The sequence below is a fragment of the Mirounga leonina genome, unplaced genomic scaffold, assembly GCF_011800145.1.
Source record: "Mirounga leonina isolate KUSES-001 unplaced genomic scaffold, KU_Mleo_1.0 Mir_53, whole genome shotgun sequence".
NCBI classification, from domain to species: domain Eukaryota; kingdom Metazoa; phylum Chordata; class Mammalia; order Carnivora; family Phocidae; genus Mirounga; species Mirounga leonina.
In genome coordinates this window covers 44,138,918-44,161,220 of record NW_023270807.1, presented here as the reverse complement: position 1 = coordinate 44,161,220, position 22,303 = coordinate 44,138,918, and the positions used below count along the sequence as shown (strand labels likewise).

The 22,303-nt window shown below is 36.9% G+C and overlaps 1 protein-coding gene across 8 annotated transcripts in view; it reads left to right on the top strand.

Moving 5' to 3' along the window:
• The window catches only part of SNX14 (sorting nexin 14), a 92,870-nt gene that overhangs the window by 23,878 nt on the left and 46,689 nt on the right, over positions 1-22,303 (top strand). For 7 of the 8 annotated variants that reach the window (XM_034991271.1, XM_034991269.1, XM_034991270.1 and 4 more), the window contains exons 6-8: positions 2,015-2,102; positions 12,861-12,945; positions 21,211-21,367. In XM_034991271.1, coding sequence (XP_034847162.1) covers positions 2,015-2,102; positions 12,861-12,945; positions 21,211-21,367 — 330 coding nt within the window. The remainder of the gene's footprint in view (positions 1-2,014; positions 2,103-12,860; positions 12,946-21,210; positions 21,368-22,303) is intronic. The other variant, XM_034991268.1, reaches the window with a different exon arrangement.

Sequence of the window (22,303 nt, the reverse complement as noted above, 5' to 3'; positions counted from 1 at the left end):
ATTGGCCCTAGTAAGAACCATAGATCTAGGCAATCATTTAACAGTTTAGTGATAGCAAAGAAGAAAAAACCTTGACTGCTTTTTGAAAGAAAATTAACTTAGAGAATTCCTCATCACTCCTAAATGGAGTGATTTAATTTTTTATTTTATTTTTTAATTTAATTTTATTTTTTAAAGTGATTTGGGAAGCATTCCATGGTCCTTTGTTGTTTCTTTTAAAGATTCCATTCATTTATTTGAGAGAGAGAGCAGAGAGCACAAGTGGGGAGTGGGAAGAGAGGGGCAGAGGAAGAGGGAGAAGAGACTCCTCACTGAGTAGGGAAGCCCGATGTGGGGCTTGATCCCAGGACCTCGAGATCATGACCTGAGCCAAAGGCAGATGCCCAACCGACTGAGCCACCCAGGCACCCCAATTTGATATTTTATATGCACTTTTTACATTTGAAATAATTGTACATTTAGAGGAAAGTTTATATTCAGATGTTTCACTAAATTGAAAGATAATTTTAATAGAATTTTCCTAGAATATTAATGTTTTTTCCAAAGTAACTTTATTTTTAGTATCTGCTATGGATATACAAGTGTCCTTTGCTTTGCAGGATATAGAAAATAGTTTAGATCTGTAAAATTAATCTAGTTTGAGAATCAGAAATTAAGATATATATTTAATAAATAAATGTTTTCTTACAAAACCATCATGTATTTAGTTACATATTTGAACACTTACACCTATATGACTTATAGATGTAATATTTAATGGCATATATCCTAATTTTATATATTTTGAATTTTCTCATTAAAAAATGCTAGTAGATGGGGCGCCTGGGTGGCACAGTCGTTAAGCATCTGCCTTCGGCTCAGGTCTTGATCCCAGGGTCCTGGGATTGAGCCCCGCATTGAGCCCCACATCGGGCTCCCTGCTCGGTGGGAAGCCTGCTTCTCCCTCTCCCACTCCCCCTGCTTGTGTTCCCTCTCTCGCTGTGTCTCTCTCTGTCAAATAAGTAAATCTTTAAAAAGAAAAAAAAAATGCTAGTAGATGAGATGCTCTATATTATTAAACTTAATATCCAGTTTATATGCCATATATTCCTGAAAAGCTATGAAAATTAATATTTTTATGTTGGATTCTGTCTTAAATATGGGGCATTTGCCATTTAAGTAAAGCTGATAGTAAGTCTTTTTCTAAAATGAATCCTCTTGTGAAGACTCCCCCCACCCCCACCCATGTTCTGACTCTTCATAAGAGCTGGCTGTATTTCTAAATGATAAAGTATGTATTTTCTCCTCAGTGTAGTTATTGATGCTGAAATAGTCACTTCCTTGGGATTAATAGTGGGAGGCTTGGTTGATACAATTATCTTCTTTATTCTGCCAAGGGATTTAATAGTACCATCTTCAAATTCAGGATATCATCATTATATATACCTTTCTTGCTTGCTTTGATTGGGGAAGTGTCCTAATTCTTCTAGGACCTCAAGACTTCAGGAAAATAAAAAGTAACTCCTCAGAAGAAGGTTGTCAAAATTTCTGTTTAAAAATGTTTGAGTTTCAGCTTATTTTCTTTCTCAAGTAGAACACATATTTTTTTTACCTTTTAGAATTAGTTTATATTATTAACTATAAATATATTAAACTAATTTAAGATGTATTAATTTGTTACTCCTCTGAAATTATTCTTTATTTCTTAGAAATTTCTTTGATAATGCTTAGAAAATGATTGGAGTATTGTAAAAATACGACTTTGTACATGTGGTTGTCTACAGGGAAATATATACTACAATTTAGTTAATAATGATTATGTCTTGGTACTAGAATTATGGGAGATGTTTATTTTTTCTTTGTACATTTTTATTTTTAATTCTGTAATGTAATGCATTATTTGTTAAAAAAGCAAAGAAAAATAGGATAAATAAATGAAAAAGAAGAGGAAGTTCTAAACTTTCCTTGGTTTCTAGAAGGAGTAGCTGTGTATTTCTCTGAGCTTTTAAATGCTTGCTTTTCTCCTTAATTGAAGGGATGTAACAGATGATGAGTCCTTTGTTGATGAACTGAGAATTACATTACGGTTTTTTGCATCTGTCTTAATTCGAAGGATTCACAAGGTATATATTTATAATGAGAAATTTGGGAATTTGGGGTTTCATTAATACTAAAGAGATTTTTAAAAATCTTAGTTTTACTTTATCCTATACAGTATGTATTTTTTCTTCACTTTTAATTTTTTTAGATTAAAATATAAATGGGTCACTTTTAATTCATTGATAAATTGTGCTTTCTTTAATGCTTTATCTTGGTTTGTGGTAATTAGAAATAAAAAGACAGGTATAAAAAAAAAGTCATGTTCCTGTTAGATGAATTTACTGGGTAAATGGTGATGATTATGATCTACTTTAAAAAAAATTTTTTTTAAGCCATATTATGTTTATGTTTGGGTCTTTGCCTATATAGAGTTATGGTGTGTTGGCTGTAGACACACATGCTTGTATACTGCCTTGTCCATTTGATAGAATTGGCATATATCTGCAATTAGTAAATAAAGATAAATCTTGTTAAATGTTTCTATACTTTCTTGAGAAATTAACAATATAGTCAACCACCATAGAAAAGATATGCAAAAAATATGAATAAGCAGTTCACCAAAGAAAAATAGAAAAATGGCCAATAAATATTGAAAATATGTTGTCTCACATCAAATAAATACCGTTTTTTGATGAGGTGCTATTCTGTTGCCTGTCAGATTGGGAACGATAAAGAATGATAATGTCTAGTAAGGGTGATTGCGGGGAAACAGGCAAAGCAAGTACAAATCCAAATTGGTATAATTCTTTTTTTTTAATTTAGTTTTATTTTATTATGTTATGTTAATCACATACATTACATCATTAGTTTTTGATGTAGTGTTCCATGATTCATTGTTTGTGTGTAACACCCAGTGCTCCATTCAATACGTGCCCTTTTTTTTTTTTTAATTTTAATATGTTATGTTAGTCACCATACAGTACATCATTGGTTTTTGATGTGGTAATCCACGATGCATTGTTTTCATATAACACCCAGTGCTCCATGCAGTACGTGCCCTCCTTAATACCCATCACTGGGCTAACCATTCCCCCTTCCCCCCTCCCCTCCAACACCCTGTTTGTTTCTCAGGTCCATAGTCTCTCATGGTTCATTTCTCCCTCCAATTCCCCCCCACTCCCAATTTTTCCCTTCCTTCTCCTAATGTCCTCCATGCTATTCCTTATGTTCCACAAGTAAGTGAAACCCTATGATAATTGACTTTCTCTGCTTGACTTATTTCACTTAGCATAATCTCCTCCAGGCCCATCATTGCGGAGGTAAAAGTTGGGTATTCATCCTTTCTAATGGCTGAGTAATATTCTATTGTATAAATGGACCACATCTTCTTTATCCATTCATCTGTTGAAGGGCATCTCAGCTCTTTCCACAGTTTGGCTATTGCGAACATTGCTGCTATGAACATTGGGGTGCATATGGCCCTTCTTTTCACTACATCGGTGTCTTTGGGGTAAATACCCAGTAGTGCAATTGCTGGGTCATAGGGTAGCTCTATTTTTAAATTTTTGAGGAACCTCCACACTGTTTTCCAAAGTGGCTGTACCAACTTCCATTCCCACCAACAGTGTAAGAGAGTTCCCCTTTCTCCACAACCTCTCCAACATTTGTTGTTTCTTTCCCTGTCCATTTTTTCCATTCTAACCGGTGTAAGGTGGTATCTCAATGTGGTTTTGATTTGGATTTCCCTGATGACTAATGATGATGAACATTTTTTCATGTGTCTGTTAGCCATTTGTATGTCTTCTTCAGAGAAGTGTCTGTTCATCTCTTCTGCCCACTTTTTGACTTGATTATTTGTTTTTTGGGTGTTGAGTTTGAGAAGTTCTTTATAGATCTTGGATACCAGCCCTTTATCTGTAGTGTCATTTGCAAATACTTCTCCCATTCTGTGGGTTGCCTCTTTGTTTTGCTGACTGTTTCCTTTGCTGTGCAGAAGCTTTTTATCTTGATGAAGTCCCAAAAGTTCATTTTTGCTTTTGTTTCACTAGCTTTTGGAGATGTATCTTGAAAGAAGTTGCTGTGGGCGAAGTCAAAGAGGTTACTGCCTATGTTCTGCTCTAGGATTTGGATGGATTCCTGTCTCCCATTGAGGTCTTTCATCCACTTTGAGTTTATCTTTGTGACTGGTGTTAGAGAATGGTTGAGTTTCATTCTTGTGCATGTGGCTGTCCAATTTTCCCAACACCATTTATTGAAGATACTGTCTTTTTTCCATTGCATGTTTTTTCCTGCTTTGTCAAAGATTATTTGACCATAGAGTTGAGGGTCCATATCTGGGTTCTCTATTCTGTTCCATTGGTCTATATGTCTGTTTTTGTGCCAGTACCATGCTGTCTTGGTGATCACAGCTTGGTAGTATAGCTTGAAATCAGGCAACGTGATGCCCCCAGCTTTGTTTTTCAACATTTCCTTGGCGATTCGGGGTCTTTTCTGATTCCATACAAATTTTAGGATTGTTTGTTCCAGCACTTTAAAACATGTCATTGGAATTTTGATCGGGATGGCATTGAAGGTATAGATTGCTCTGGGTAGCATAGACATTTTAACAATGTTTATTCTTCTGATCCCTGAGCATGGAATATTTTTCCATCTTTTTGTGTCTTCTTCAATTTCTTTCATGAGTGTTTTGTAGTTCCTAGAGTATAGATCCTTTACCTCTTTGGTTAGGTTTATTCCGAGGTATCTTACGGTTTTTGGTGCTATTGTAAATGGAATCGTTTCTCTAATTTCTCTTTCTACAGTTGCGTTGTTAGTGTATAAGAAAGCAACTGATTTCTGTGCATTGATTTTGTATCCTGCCACATTACCGAATTGCTGGATGAGTTCTAGTAATTTGGGGGTGGACTCTTTTGGGTTTTCCACATAAAGTATCATGTCGTCTGTGAAAAGAGAGAGTTTGACTTCTTCTTTGCCAATTTGAATACTTTTTATTTCTTTTTGTTGTCTGATTGCTGTTGCTAGGACTTCTAATACTATGTTGAACAATAGTGGCGAGAATGGGCATCCTTGACGTGTTCCTGATCTTAAGGGAAAGGCTCTCAGCTTTTCCCCACTGAGGATGATATTCCCTGTGGGTTTTTCATAGATAGATTTTATGAACTTGAGGAATGTTCCTTCTATCCCTATATTCTGAAGAGTTTTAATCAGGAAAGGATGTTGTATTTTGTCCAGTGCTTTTCTGCATCAATTGAGAGGACCATATGGTTCTTCTCCCTCCTCTTATTAATGAGTTCTATCACATTGATTGATTTGTGAATGTTGAACCAACCTTGCATCCGGGGATAAATCCCACTTGGTCGTGGTGGATGATCCTTTTAATGTATTGTTGGATCCTGTTTGCTAGGATATGTTGAGGATTTTGTAATCCATATTCATAAGGGATATCGGTCTGAAATTCTCCTTTTTGATGGGGTCTTTGCCTGGTTTGGGGATTAAGGTAATGCTGGCCTCACAGAATGAGTTTGGAAGTTTTCCTTCTGTTTCTATTTTTTGAAACAGCTTCAGTAGAATAGGTATTATTTCTTCTTTGAATGTTTGGTAGAATTCCCCAGGGAATCCATCAGGCCCTGGACTCTTGTTTTTTGGGAGCTTTTTTGATCACTGCTTCAATCTCGTTACTGGTTATTGGCCTATTCAGGTTGTCAGTTTCTTCCTGTTTTAGTCTTGGCAGGTGATAGGTTTCCCGGAAGGCCTCCATTTCATCCAGATTGCTCAGTTTATTGGCATATAGTTGTTGATAATAATTTCTAATAATTGTTTCTATTTTCTTGGTGTTAGTCATGATTTCTCTCCTTTCGTTCATAATTTTATTAATTTGGGTCCTTTCTCTTTTCTTTTGGATAAGTCTGGCCAGTGGTTTATCGATCTTATTCTTTCAAAGAACCAGCTTCTAGGTTCGTTGATCTGATCTACTGTGTTTCTGGTTTCTAATTCATTGATTTCTGCTCTAATTTTAATTGTCTTCTAATGAGTGGCTTAGGCGTCGTTTGTTGCTTTTTCTCTAGTTCTTTAAGGTGTAGAGTTAGTTGGTGAATTCGGGATTTTTCTATTTTTTTGAGTGAGGCTTGGATGGCTGTGTATTTCCCCCTTAGGACTGCCTTCGAGTATCCCATTGGTTTTGGACCAATGTGTTTTCATTCTCATTGATTTCCATGAATTGTTTTAAGTTCTTTGATTTCCTGGTTGACCCAAACATTCTTGAGCAGAGTGGTCTTTAGCTTCCAAGTGTTTGAATTTCTGCCAAATATTTTCTTGTGATTGAGTTCCAGTTTTAGAGCATTATGGTCTGAGAATATGCAGGGAATAATCTCAATCTTTTGGTATCATTTGAGACCTGATTTGTGACCCAGTATGTGGTCTATTCTGGAGAAAGTTCCATGTGCACTGGAGAAGAATGAGTATTCTGCTGTTTTAGGATGGAATGTTCTGTAAATATCTATGAGGTCCATCTGGTCCAATGTATCATTCAAAGCTCTTGTTTCCTTGTTGATTTTCTGCTTAGATGATCTGTCCATTGCTGAGAGTGGAGTATTGAGGTCTCCTACAATTAATGTATTGTTATCAATATGACTCTTTATTTTGGTTAACAGTTGGCTTATGTAGATGGCTGCTCCCATGTTGGGGGCATAGATATTTACAATTGTTAGATCTTCTTGTTGGATAGACCCTTTAAGAATGATAGAGTGTCCTTCTGTGTCTCTTATTATAGACTTTAGTTTAAAATCTAATTTGTCTGATAAAAGAATTGCTACCCCAGCTTTCTTTTGAGGTCCACTGGCATGGAAGATGGATCTCCATCCCTTCACTTTCAGTCTGGATGTATCTTTAGGTTCAAAATGAGTCTCTTGTAGGCAGCATATGGATGGGTCCTGTCTTTTTATCCAATCTGCAACCCTGTGCTGTTTTATGGGAGTGTTTATGCCATTCACGTTGAGAGTGATTATTGAAAGATATGAATTAATTGTCATCATGTTGCCTGTGAAGACGTTGTTTTTATAGATTGTCCCTGGAAATTTCTGTTGTAGATCACTCTTGGGGTCTTTCTCCTTTTATAGAACCCCCCTTAATAGTTCTTGCAGGGCTGGCTTAGTGGTCACATATTCTTTCAGTTTCTGCCGGTCGTGGAAGCTCTGCCTCTCTCCATCCATTCTAAATGAAAGCCTTGCCGGATAAAGTATTCTTGGCTGCATGTTCTTCTCATTTAGTACCCTGAATATGTCTTGCCAGGCCTTTCTGGCTTGCCAGGTCTCTGTGGATAGGTCTGACGTTATTCTGATGTTCCTCCCTCCGTACGTAAGGAATCTCTTCCCCCTAACTGCCTTTAAGATGGTTTCCTTGGTTCTAAGATTTGCAGGGTTTTTTTTTTTTTTTTAAGATTTTATTTATTTATTTGACAGAGAGAGACACAGCGAGAGAGGGACACAAGCAGGGGGAGTGGGAGAGGGAGAAGCAGGCACCCCGCAGAGCGGGGAGCCCGATGTGGGACTCGATCCCAGGACCCTGGGATCATGACCTGAGCCGAAGACAGTCGCTTAATGGACTGAGCCACCCAGGCGCCCAGATTTGCAAGTTTTACTATTACATGCCAGGGTGTTGCCCTGTTTTCCTTGATCTTAGGAGGGGTCCTCTCTGCCTCTAGGACTCGAATGTTTGTTTCATTCCCCAGATTAGGGAAGTTCTGAGCTACGATTTGCTCAAATACATCTTCTAGTCCTCTCTCTCTCTCTCCACTCCCTCCGGGATTCCAATTTTTCTGACATTGGAACGCTTCATGGTGTCACTTATTTCTCTGATTCTATTTTCTTGGCTTCTGAGTTGTTTTTCCCTGGCCTTCTCTTTTCCCTTTTTATCTATTATATTGTCTTCCAGGTCGCTTATTCGCTCTTCTGCCTCACTTACCCTAGCTGTTAGATTATCTAGATTGGATCTCATTGATAGCATTTTTAAGTTCTGCCAATTCAGCTTTCATTTCTGCCCTTAGAGACTCTATGTTGCCATTAATTGATTTCTCCATTCTAGCCATTGTTTTCACAATTGCTAGCCTGAGTTCCATCTCCAACATCTTGGTTATATCTGCATCCATTTGTAAATCTGCAGCATAAGTCATAATCTCTGAGTGTTTTCTGTTTTGGGGGCTGCTCCTCCTAGTCATTCTGTTGATGGGTGTTTGAAGGAATGTATAGAGTCCAAATTATTGACCAGAACCCAAGCAAGATGCACCTGTGTTCTTGGGACCTTAGGGTTGCTGGCCTCTTGTTTTCCCAGCCTTTCTTCTGCAGGACGGGCCTGCCGCGCTGTTACTCATAGAACCCTGTTTGGGCGGAGTTGCGCTGTCCCCCTGTGGCGGGGGATGGGCTCAGCGGGAATCAGTTTTTGGGGCTTTTGTTCTCTGGCGGCTTTCTCTGGCGGCTTTCCGCATCTGTTCTGCAAGTCAGAGCAGAAGAGACCATTTCCAACCCTCTGCCTCAGAGCAGAGAGACCTCGGTCTGTTCTTCAGTGAGCTCTCCAGGCCACACCGTCTCTGTTTCTGTCCGTGCTGCTATAAACTGCAGCGTCCTGGGTTGTGCGCCCCTCCGCAGCGCTCCCAGTCCTGCCTCCAGTTCGGGGCACGTCTCTGCCCTTTGTGCTTCTAAAAATGCCAGCCGCTCCCATTTCTCACATGTGACCCCACTGCTCCGGGTTCCCGCCCCAGGGGCTGCCCTTAAGTCCTATCCCCACCTCTGCTGGTCTGTGGGTCTGTGCCCCGTCCCCAGCGAGTGAGGCTGTGGCTCACCAGTGGTGTAGGATCCCCACGGCCAGGCACCCTCCTGCTGCCGTTTATACTCTGATATCTGCCCGCGGAATCATGGCTCCCCGCTTCGTACCTCAAAACCAACTGCCTGCGATATTCTGTTTGTAGAGATCCAGATTTTCTTACATCTCAGACTGGTTTCGTGGGTGCTCAGAGTGGTCTGGTAGATATCCAGCTCAATTCCGGGGACCGGTTGAAATAGGGTCCCTTATTCCTCCACCATCTTTCCCCCCTCCAATATGTGCCCTCTTAGTACCCATCACCAGGCTAACCCATCCCCCCCCCAGAAACCTCAGTTTGTTTCTCAGAGTCCATAGTCTCTCATGGTTCGTCTCCCACTCTGATTCCCTCCCCTTCATTTTTCCCTTCCTACTATCTTCTTTTTTTTTTTTTTTTTTTTTTAAACATATAATGTGTTATTTGTTTCAGAGGTACAGGTCTGTGATTCATCAATCTTACACAATTCACAGTGCTCACCATAGCACATAGCCTCCCCAATGTCTGTCACCCAGCCACCCCATCCCTCCCATCAATCAGAGAAAGACATGTATCATATGATCTCACTGATATGAGGAATTCTTAATCTCAAATTGGTATAATTCTTATACTGGAAGGCAGTTTGGTAATCTTTATTAAAAGACTTAAAAATGTCTATACTCCCAAGTTTAGTTCTGTTTTTGTTAATATATTTTAAAGAAATATTTACAGATGTATGTAAAAATGTATGCCCAGAGATTCATTGTAGTATAATTTATAATAAGGAAAACTGAAAAGGAAAGCTGACGTCTAATGATAAGATTGTTGATTAAAATATATTACAAGCCGGGGCTCCTGGGTGGCTCAGTTGGTTAAGTGACTGCCTTCAGCTCAGGTCATGAGCCTGGAGTCCCGGGATCAAGTCCCGCATCGGGCTCCCTGTTCAGCGGGGAGTCTTCTTCTCCCTCTGACACTCCCCCTCTCATGTGCTCTCTCTCTCTCTCTCATTTTCTCAAGTAAATAAAATCTTAAAAAAAAAAAAATATATATATATATATAGTATATGCCAATTACAGAATTCTGTGCAGCTATGAAAAATCATTTTATAGAATAGTACTTATTTATATGAGAAATTATTTTTCTTACATAATCAAGTGGAAGAGGCTGGAAAATAATATATGTGGTATTTTTCCACATTGAAAACAAAGCTCACATATTAAAGCTTGTTAATACATATATTAACGGTGCATATATATCCTTATCACTGTTAACTCTTACTTTCATGGTGGGTTGATGCTGATTTTTGGTTCTTTCTGTGCATTTCTGTTCACCTTTTTTTTTTTTTTGGTATGAGTTTTTTTTACCATTTTATAAACAGAAACAAGTTGATAAAATTATTCATCTTGTTTAATAAAGATCTCAGGCAGCTGTATAGATTATTTAACTGGAGTAAAAGATTTGGTAAAAATATCAATTGGTTGGTGATAAGCCACTTAAATTACAACTTAAAGTCAAATAAAATGATCAAAAAGTTGACTCATTACAATAAATTTATAGGTATTACTTAGTAGAATAGCTCTGCTCAGTTAGGCTTTGCGATAGCCTAGTGATTTTAAAATCATAGTACTTCATACTTGGATTGCATTATATGTATTTTTTGGTAACAGCTTTATTGAGGTCTACTTTGTATACCAGACAGTTCACCTATTTAAAGTGTATAATTCAGTGGTTTTTAGCATATTTCTGGATTTACACAGCCATCACCACAATTTTACAGCATTTTTATCACCCACAAAGAGACCTCATACCCTTTAGCCATAAACCCTTGTTCTCTCATCTTCTTAGATCTAGCCAATAGCCAGTCTACTTTCTGTCTCTATAGATTTGTTTATTCTGGACATTTCATATAAATGGAATCACGTAATATGTGGCCTGTTCTGATTGGTTTTTTTGACTTGGCATAATGTTTCCAAAGTTCATCCATGTTAATGATGTAGCATGTATCAGTACTTCTTTCTTTTTTTATGTCTAAATAATATTCCATTGTGTGTGGATATGCCATATTTTGTTTATTCATCCATCAGTTGATGGACATTTGGATTATTTCCACTTTTTTGCTATTATGGATAATGCTGCCATAGCATTTGTGTACAAGTGTTTTTGATGGTTGTAGGGATATACGTTTTCATTTTTCTTTCGTATATACTTAGGAGTATAATTGTTGAGTCAAATGGTAACTCTATTTAAGTTTTTGATTAACGGCCAGACTCTTCAAAGTGGCTGCACCATTTTTACATTCCCATCAGTAGTATATGAGGGTTCTGATTTCTCTCTATCCTTGCCAGAACTAGTTATTATCTCGTTTTTTTATTCCAACCATGCCTAATGGGTATGAAGTGGTCTCATTGTGGCATTGATTTGCATTTCCCTGATGACTTACGACATTGAACATCTTTTCATTTGCTTATTGGCCATTTGTATATCTTTTTTGGAGTGATGTCTATTCAGATTCTTTGCCTATTTTTTAACTGGGGTGTCTATGTATTATTGAGTTGTAAGAGTTCATACATATGATTTGCAAATATTTTCTTCTGTTTTCTGGATGGTTAAACTTTCTATCCTTTCTTTTCATTTTATCTGCATCACTGTCCCAGCAGATAAGTGGATCATTATCATACCCATTTTATAGAAAGTACCTTTGTCAAAGTGTCAGAAGTAGTAGTCAATGGGCCAGTGATTATGCCTGGTCATCTTAGTACAGTGTTCTGTCCCTGATACCATTGCCTAAATAATTTAAATTGGCAGTTTGGGGGATAATGAAAACAAAGAATCATCCACAGTGGGTTTTTTTTGTTTTTTGTTTTTTGGTTTTTTTTAATTAAAGTTTAGTGATGAGCCCATTATTTTATCATTTTGATTCTGACCTGAAGTCTCTAAAATGGAACTTAAAAAGGAAAATTTTCATGAGTATTCTCAGAAGACAAGATTTTATAAAATGTTTGTAAATGAAAACATCCTGTTTATTTGATAAATATTACAGCAACCTATAGTCATTGAGGACAAGAAGCCAGAGAGAAATAAAGAGTAATGTTATTTTGCAACAAGGTATACTACTAACAAAAATATTCCCACTTACTATGTTTGATCTTACATAGCTAAAAGATACCTGTAAACTGCTCTGGGTTTTACTGGTAAATCACTAAAAATTGGGGGTTTATGATCCATCATACTTATTAGATTTATTAGCCTGTGATTCCCCCCCCTTCCTTAATATGGAAATTAAAAATAATTGAAACATTAATACAAAACTTTGCTGTGATGCAATTTTTTCATGCTTTGATAAAGGGAAAATGTGTTGAGTTTTGTGGTAGAAGATAAACCTGTTGAAGTCCAGTAAACATGCTTTTTGGTGATTCATTTTATTTGCAATTTAGTTTTAGTTATTTTGTTGTCTCTCTCATGTGTATACATATAAGCCTTCAGTCCTGCATCACTAACCTACCATAGTCACTACAGTTTCTAGCCTTTAAGCTGAAAAATGTCTGTGGGGAATCATGAAATTGATTATCATTCCAAAGTAGAATGCTTCTATATAGCTTAAAACCAAGATTTATCTTGTAAGCTGAATAAAAATACTTAATCCTTAAGTAACCTTAATAGACAGAAATTTATGGCCCCAAAGTGTTAAGTTACTTGAGATTTTTCTTTGAATATGTTTAAAAGAAACATATTAAAGAAATCAAGAATAAAGATATTATTTTGTGGGAAAATTTAGTATACATAGTGCATGCATATTAAGATATATTTTCTTTAGTGTGATAGAGGAACTGTCTAAAGTTGTAGTTAGTATGATCCAAGAATATAAAGCGCTTTTAAATTATATTTTTGAAAGATTCTAAATAATATCTCTAATTTTTAAGATCATGTGTTCCAGTATCTTAAATAGAGTGCTCCTGCCATTGTAACTCATTGATAATTGTTTTAAAAGTTTTATTTTAATGTTGAATTTTTCTAGGTGGATATTCCATCTATTATAACCAAGAAACTATTAAAAGCAGCAATGAAGCATATAGAGGTGATAGTTAAAGCCAGTCAGAAAGGTAATACAGTTTTCTACTACAAAGTTTGAGTGATTTTTATATACCAACTTTCACCTTAAATATCTATGTATGATTACTGATGCATTAACTGATATTCACAAATGCTGTGAAAGTATTCCTTTAAACCAAAATCCTTTTTTAATACTTTGTTTATTGTATAAGTGATTGTAGAAACTCAGGAATCTATGAAACTTAAAAGATAGTTAACTTTTAGTATTCAGTAATCAATAGTATTATTGAGGACTTTCATCTTCTTTTGGATGATAGTCTGTTGCCTTTATTACTCCCTCTGAAGTATCTCTCGATCTCTTCCCCCTTTCTCTTCTTAATGATTTCAATAGTTTTGACCTATTCCAGCCCATCCTATATATTGCTACCATGTTAATTTCACACTACCACAATTGTCATGTTATCTCTCTACTAAAAAAAATTTAGTGACTCTTAGAGTCTAAATTGTATATTTAAATACCTCTTGTCAAATATTTTGATTTACTCTTGTCTTTCACTGTGTATTATGTGTTGGCTGGGATCACCTATTTGCAGTTTTTTGTGAATGTCCTGGCTTTTATACTCTCATGATTTGCACATAGCATACATTCAGCAAATGTTTTATGATTGAATGAATGAAATCCAAATTTTTCTTGCTCTTAGATCAAACTGAATTTTTTTTTTTTTTAACAAAATTACTTCTGTGCTCTATACTTGGGTCTTTGCAAAACTGATTTTCCTTATGTTTGCATTTGGTATTCTTTGTGAGTGCTTTCCCAAATGCTTTTGGTATTCTTTGTCAATGCTGCATACTACTCCATGTAGTAACTGTGTAGAAGAGGTTTCATGGTCATATTTTCTGGTAATTACTACACATTATATTCCCCTTATGGAAATTCCCAGCTAATACCACCATACCAAAATCTCTGAGTAGTCCTACAGCAAAGAAATGGCTTTAACTATTTAAATAGTTTTTAACTTCCCATATCCGAAATCATTTGAGTACAGAACCAATTTTCCCTCCTTCATGATATCAGTTCATATAAGCAGTTCATTTGGGGGAAGTTATGTTCTAGGCAGAGTTGAAGTAAAAATCAAATTATTACTTTGTTTCTTGGTATGAATAATTTCTCAGTTTTGAGAAGCATTTCAAATTATATATATATTTAAAATTTTTTTCTGTGTTCATCTTATAATATTACAACAACTAAAAATAGTTACTTTCGGGGCGCCTGGGTGGCTCAGTTGTTAAGCATCTGCCTTCAGCTCAGGTCATGATCCCAGGGTCCTGGGATCAAGCCCCGCATTGGGCTCCCTGCTCGGCGGGAAGCCTGCTTCTCCTTCCTCCACTCCCCCTGCTTGTGTTCCCTCTCTCGCTGTCTCTCTCTGTCAAATAAAATTAAAAAAAAAAAAAAAAGTTACTTTCAACATAGTACTATAGTAGAAGAGTTTGAATATGTGTAATTTAATTGTTGAATAAAAAAATTAACTTAAAAATCAGTGTCCTGTCACTGGCAAAAACAAATCAGAAGATAGCAATTATCTTGTAGCCAGGGCTACTTTACTATCAGGGAAAAAAAAAATAGGAAAAGTGGGTTTTTTTATTAGTAAATTTATTTATTATTATTATTTTTTAAAGGTTTTATTTATTTATTTGAGAGATCAGAGCAGGGGTGAGGAGTAGAGGGAGAAGCAGAATCCCAGATGAGCAGGGAGCCCGATGCGGGACTTGATCCCTGGACCCTGGGATCATGACCTGAGTTGAAGGCAGACACTTAACCGATTGAGCTACCCAGGCACCCTATTATTATTATTACTATTTTTAAAGATTTTATTTTTAAATAATCTCTACACACAACATAGGGCTCAAACTCACAACCTGGAAATCAAGAGTCACATGATCCACTGGCTGAGCCAGCCAGGTGCCCCAGTGAATTTTATTTTTTAGAACAGTTTTAAGTTTATACAAAAATTGAGAAAGTATAGAGAGTGCCCATAGCTCTCTCTCTTTTCCCCTATTAACATCTTGTATTAGTTGGTACATTTGTTACTATTGATATACCAATATTGATACATTATTATTAACTAAAGTCCACAGTTTTCATTAGGGTTTACTCTTTGTATTGTACATTATGTGGGTTTTGACAAATGCTTAATGCCATGTATCCATCATTACTGAATAGTTTCACTGTCTTCAAAATCCCCTTATTTCCAGAGGCCTGGGTGGCTCAGTCGGTTAAGTATCTGCCTTTGGCTCGGGTCATGATCCCCGGGGTCCTGGGATTGAGTTCCTCATCCGGCTCCTTGCTCAGTGGGGAGCCTGCTTCTCCCTCTCCCTCTCCCTGCTGCTCTGCCTACTTGTGCTCTCTCTCTCTGTCAAATAAATAAATAAAATCTTAAAAAAAAAACAACCCTGTGTTTCACACAGACATCTCTCCCTCTTTCCTTCATGAACCTCTGGTAACCATTGATCTTTTTATTGTCTGCACAGTTTTGTCTTTTCCAGAATGTGACATAGTTGGAATCATACTGTAACCTTTTCAGACTGGCTTCTTTTATTTGAAAATATGGATTTAAGGCTCCTCCATGTCTTTTCATGGCTCGATAGCTCATTTCTTTTTACTGCTCAGTTATATTCCAGTGTATGAATGTGCCACAGTTTATTTATCCATTCATCTGTTGAAGTACATCTTGCTTGCTTCCAAGTTTTGGCAGTTATGAGTAAAGCTGCTGTAAACATTTGTGTGCAGGTTTTTATGTGGGAGAAGTATTTTTAATATAGTCTTTGTTCAAAAGACAAACACTTTGAATGCAGGCTATAAGTAAAGGAGACATCTTTTTATTTTTAGTTGAATTAATCAGTTTAATAAAATTCCCAAATTATTTTATTTCTAAGAGAGTGGTATTATATATATATGCACACCCACACACAAACCAGTTTGAAATTTATTATTGAGTCTTTACAAGGGAGGGTTTGCTAATTTGCTACTATTAATGTAAAAAATGATTCCCAATTATAAAATCACCGTAAAATGCTAGATTCGATTAATTAATAACATTGTAGTTAATGAAATTCATAGAATTAAAAGGCCTGAGATTAGAAGGACTTTTACTTTATTCAAAGGTCCTGATATTCTAAGTATTATGACAGTGAATTAGATAGACTTGTAAAAAAGGTTATCAGATTTTTGAATTTTCATTTCTTTAATGCATAGATTTGTTTTCAAAATTCTTTGGCCCCACCATTGTGCATAACTCAGAAAGTAATTAAAAGTTCATCTCTTCATTCAGATTCCTTTTACTCTCTCAGTGTTTTCTCTGTAATCTGTCTCTTGAGAAGAGGGATTATATAGATGTTTTCTGTCTATGTGTGTACTCTCATGGCCCTTTAGAAATACTGAATATATATACTGTAGAAGCATTGGCTTAACTTAAATTCAGTAATAAATTGTGCAGAAGGACCTTACTGTCCAGTCTTTCATCCTGAAGGCATCTCTTTGTCATGGATTCTGGAGACCTTTCCTGTTTTGGTCTGAAAACTGCTAACTGATAAGGCAGTAGATGGACTGATGATTAGTGGGGATTAATCCATGCTCTGTTTTCCAGCATCTATATTTTGCTTATATTCCCAATTAAGATTTTCCTCCCTATATTCTTTTTATCTTTTGCCTGATTTCTTTATTTTCTCATTATCTAGAACTACAAAAAACTCTCATGTCTGACATGTTGAATAGATTCCAATCTGGTGTTTTAATTTATATATTATGTGTGAATGCTTAATCACGTTGAACGTTATAATTACTTACACATTTTGCATGATGACTTTTCAGTGTTTATAATTGCTTAACTGTAATGTGGGAACTGAGGCTCATAGGCATTATATCATTTGTTCAAGATCAGTTTGTTAAGTAGAGCTGGAATTTAGCATGGCTTAGTCTCATTTTAAATTCTGGCTTATGACATACATTTTTAAATAATCTGTGCCCCAAATTCTTGGAGAAAAATGTTTAGTAAATAATTGCATAATTATGAAATAAAATGCCTTTCTTGTAATAACTACATCCATCTTTGCCAGGCCTTCTTTTGTACCTCAGGCACAGATAGCCTTCATTTACCTTAGTACTCACACTATTAGAATGCATATATTGGCTTTTTTTGGTAAATGTGCTTGCATTCTCTCTGAATAAAAATAGAAGAAAATAGTTAAAAATAAATGCCACTGAATTGGAGTTTAGATTCCTTTCATAGACTCCATGATTTTAAAACCTGGCACAGAGTGCAAATAAGGGAAAGCATAACTTGTTTTCCTCCTTGTCTTTTGAGGTCTGTAAAAAGAAGTGACAATATTATTACCTTTAAGTTAAAATATTAGTTTGGGATGCCTGGGTGACTCAGTCAGTTAAGCCTCCGACTCTTTGATTTCAGCTTAGGTCATGATCTTGGGGTCATGAGATCCAGCCTGGTGTCAGGCTTCACACTCAGCACAGAGTCTGCTTAAGATGCTTCCCCTATGCCCCACCCCCCCGACTCGCTCTCTTTCTCTAAAATATTAGTTTAGTACTTGGCCTTTCAAGAAAACTTGCTGTTAATATAAGTTTTATCACGACTTAATATTCATTAAGTAATTTATCTGTTCATGGACTTCTATTTTACAAAGTTCTGTACCTATTATATCCTATACTCTTGAGCAGAAGACACAGAACTTAACAAAGGAAGCCAGTGCTTTAAAAGGTTACCTGAATGATTTAGATGTGAAAGCAGAGACAACAAAGAGTTTTATTTATTTATTTATTTATATTAACGTATAATGTATTATTTGTTTCAGGGGTACAGGTCTGATTCATCAGTCTTACACAATTCACAGCGCTCACCATAGCACATACCCTCCCCAGTGTCCATCACCCAGCCACCCCATCCCTCCCCGCCCTCCACTCCAGCAACCCTCAGTTTGTTTCCTGAGATTAAGAGTCTTATTGTTTGTCTCCCTTTATGATTTCATCCTTTTTCATTTTTCCCTCCCTTCCCCTATGATCTTCTGTCTTGTTTCTCAAATTCCTCATATCAGTGAGATCATATGATAATTGTCTTTCTCTGATTGACTTACTTTGCTTAGCATAATACCACCTAGTTCCATCCACGTCGTTGCAAATGGCAAGATTTCATTTTTTGATGGCTGCATAATATTCCTGTGTGTGTGTGTGTGTGTGTGTGTGTATACACACCACATCTTCTTTATCCATTCGTCTGTTGATGGACATCTAGGCTCTTTCCATAGTTTGGTTATTGTGGATATTGCTGCTATAACCATTGGGGTGCATGTGCCGCTTCGGATCACTACATTTGTATCTTTGGGGTAAATACCCAGTAGTGCAATTGCTGGGTTGTAGGGTAGCTCTATTTTCAACTTGTTGAGGTACCTCCATACTGTTTTCCAGAGTGGCTGCCCCGGCTTGCATTCCCACCAACAGTGTAGGAGGGTTCCCCTTTCTCTACTTCCTCGCCAACATCTGTCGTTTCCTGACTTGTTAATTTTAGCCATTCTGACTGGTGCGAGGTGGTATCTCATTGAGGTTTTGATTTGTATTTCCCTGATGTCGAGTGACGAACACTTTTTCATGTGTCTATTGGCCATTTGGATGTCTTCTTTGCAGAAATGTCTGTTCATGTCTTCTGCCCATTTCTTGATTGGATTATTTGTTCTCTGGGTGTTGAGTTTGATAAGATCTTTATAATAAGGTTTTGGATACTAGCCCTTCATCTGAAATGTCATTTGCAAATATCTTCTCCCATTCTGTCAGTTGCCTTTTGGTTTTGTTGACTGTTCCCTTTGCTGTGCAAAAGCTTTTTATCTTGATGAAGTCCCAATAATTCATTTTTGCTCTTGCTTCCCTTGCCTTTGGCGATGTTTTTAAGAAGTTGCTGCAGCTGAGGTCGAAGACGTTGCTGCCTGTGTTCTCCTTTAGGATTTTGATGGATTCCCATCTTACATTGAGGTCTTTCATCCATTTTGAGTCTATTTTTGTGTGTGATGTAAGGAAATGGTCCAGTTTCATTCTTCTGCATGTGGCTATCCAATTTTCCCAACACCATTTGTTGAAGAGACTTTCTCCCATTGCACATTCTTTCCTGCTTTGTCGAAGATTAGTTTAACATAGAGTTGAGGGTCCATTTCTGAGCTCTCTATTCTGTTCCATTGATCTATGTGTCTGTTTTTGTGCCAGTACCATACTGTCTTGATAATTACAGCTTTGTAATAGAGCTTGAAGTCTGGAATTGTGATACCACCAGCTTCACTTTTCTTTTTCAACATTCCTCAGGCTATTTGGGGTCTTTTCTGGTTCCATAAAAATTTTAGGTTTATTTGTTCCATTTCTTTGAAAAAAGTTGATGGCATTTTGATAGGGATTGCATTAAATGTGTTGATTGCTCTATGTAGTATAGACATTTTCACAATATTTGTTCTTCCAATCCATGAGCATGGAACGTTTTTCCATTTCTTTGTGTCTTCCCCAGTTTGTTTCATGAGTATTCTGTAGTTTTCTGAGTAGAGATTCTTTGCCTCTTTGGTTAGATTTATTCCTAGATATCTTATGGTTTTGGGTGCAGTTGTTAATGGGATCGACTCCTTAATTTCTCTTTCTTCTCTCTTGTTGGTGTATAGAAATGCCACTGATTTCTGTGCATTGATTTTATATCCTACCTCTTTACTGAATTCCTGTATGAGTTCTAGCAGTTTTGGGGTGGAGTTTTTGGGTTTTCCACGTAAAGAATCATATCATTGGCAAAAAATGAGAGTTTGACTTCTTCTTTGCCGATTCCGATCCCTTTTATTTCTTTTTGTTGTCTAATTGCTGAGGCTAGGACTTCTAATACTATATTGAGTAGCAGTGGTGGTAGTGGACATCCCTGCCATGTTCCTGACCTTAGGGGGAAAGCTGTCAGTTTTTCCCCATTGAGAATGATACTCACTGTGAGTTTTTCATGGATGGCTTTTATGATACTGAGGTATATACCCTCTATCCCTACACTGTGAGGAGTTTTAATCAAGAAAGGATGCTGTATTTTGTCAAGTGCTTTTTCTTTTTCGTTTTTTAAATAATTTTATTTATTTATTTGACAGAGAGAAACACAGCGAGAGAGGGAACACAAGCATGGGGAGTGGGAGAGGGAGAAGCAGGCTTCCTGCTGAGCAGGGAGCCCAATATGGGGCTTGACCCCAGGAACCTGGGATCATGACCTGAGCCGAAGGCAGATGCTTAAAAACTGAGCCACCCAGTTGCCCCTCGAATGCTTTTTCTGCATCATTGAGAGTATCATATGGTTCTTGTTCTTTCTTTTATTAATGTATTGTATCACATTGCTTGATTCGCGGATGTTGAACCAACCCAGGAATAAATCCCACTTGGTAGTGGTGAATAATCCTTTTAATGTACTGTTGGATCCTATTGGCTAGTATTTTGGTGAGGATTTTTTCATCTATGTTCATCAGGGATATTGGTCTGTATGTAATTCTCCTTTTTGATGGGGTCTTTGTCTGGTTTTGGGATCAAGGTAATTCTGGCCTCATAAAATGAGTTTGGAAGTTTTCCTTCCATTTCTATTTTTTCGAACAGTTTCAGAAGAGTAGGTATTAATTCTTCTTTAAATGTTTGGTAGAATTCCCCTGGGAAGCCATCTGGCCCTGGGCTCTTGTTTGCTGGGAGATTTTTGATTACTGCTTCAATTTCCTTAGTGGTTATGGGTCTGTTCAGGTTTTCTATTTCTTCCTGGTTCAGTTTTGGTAGTTTATACATCTCTAGGAATGCATCCATTTCTTCCAGATTGTCTAATTTGCTGGCAGACAACAAAGAGTTTTAACAGAGTTTGTGTGTGTGTGTGTGTGTATTTGCAGAGGATGAACAAGGTATAACATTTGATAACAATGCCTTTGGATGTGCTAGAAGTTTTCTGTAGTTTTTTCCACCTTTTAAAATAAATATTTGCTTTTGTTTAAAATCATTTGTAAGGTAGTGATATGAGTTAAAATTCTTATTTGCCATGGGAAGAGGTCTTTTTATCAATTTTTTGCAAAATTAAAAAACTTATGGCAAGGAGGAAAATTGTTCTTTTTATATCCTTTTTGTGAAAAATTTCCCAGTAGAATACATGTTTGAAAGAAGGGAGGGCTAGGAAAGGAATGACTGTATAAATGGTTTTCTGTTTGTTAGTGGAAATGACTGAAGTTATTTAATGTTGCTTAACTTCTTTCAATATTTATTTTTTTATCTCTATTTATAGTAGAAAATACAGAGTTTTTACAGCAAGCTGCTTTAGAAGAATATGGTCCAGAGCTTCATGTGGCTTTGAGGAGTCGAAGAGATGAATTACACTATTTAAGGAAACTTACTGAACTACTTTTTCCTTATATTTTGCCTCCTAAAGCAACAGACTGCAGGTATAAATAGTCCAGAAAATGTCATAGCAGTATTTGCATACCATGACATATGTATATTGTTATTCTTGATCATAATGGGAGTAGACTAAAACTTGAGATGTGAATAAATTTTCATTTAAGAAATATAATTTGTCAGGTATTAAAATGCCATTTTAGTGCTAAACACAACAACATATGTTGTGTTGCTTAGAATTTTTTTGCGGGGGGGAAGTGATCTTGGGAAAATCAAGATAAATATGAATAAAATCAGTTTTTTTATTTGAGATCGTTATACTTTGTTAATTTCTTGATGTTCCATTTTATTTTTTAAGATTTTATTTATTTGAGAGAGAGAATGAGAGAGAGAGAGAGCACAAGAGTGGGGAGCGGGAGAGGGAGAAGCAGAGTCCCCGCTGAGCAGGGAGCCCGATGCGGGACTCGATCCCAGGACTCCAGGATCATGACCTGAGCTGAAGGCAGTCCCTCAACCAACTGAGCCACCCAGGCGCCCTCTTGGTGTTCCATTTTAAAGACATAAACATTGTGACTCATTGGCAGAAACACTTTGAATAAACTAAACAGACCTGGAGCGACTGGGTGGCTCAGTCTTTGGGCATCTGCCTTCGGCTCAGGTTATGATCCCAAGGCCATGGGATTGAGCCCTACGTTGGGCTCCCTGCTTAGCGGGAAGCCTGCTTCTCCCTCTCCCACTCCCCCTTCTTGTGTTCCCTCTCTTGCTGTGTCTCTCTCTGTCAGATAAATAAAATCTTCAAAACAAAACAAAAAACTAAAGAGACCAAACCAAAGTTGTGTTTTAAGGTTATACCTGGCAAGAACAATTAGAATTCATCTAGACCATTGTTTCTCGTTCTGGCAGGAATTTGTTTAGATTATTCTCATAATCTAAGGGAACAGGCTCCCCGCTGAGCAGGAAGCCCGACTTAGGGCTTGATCCCA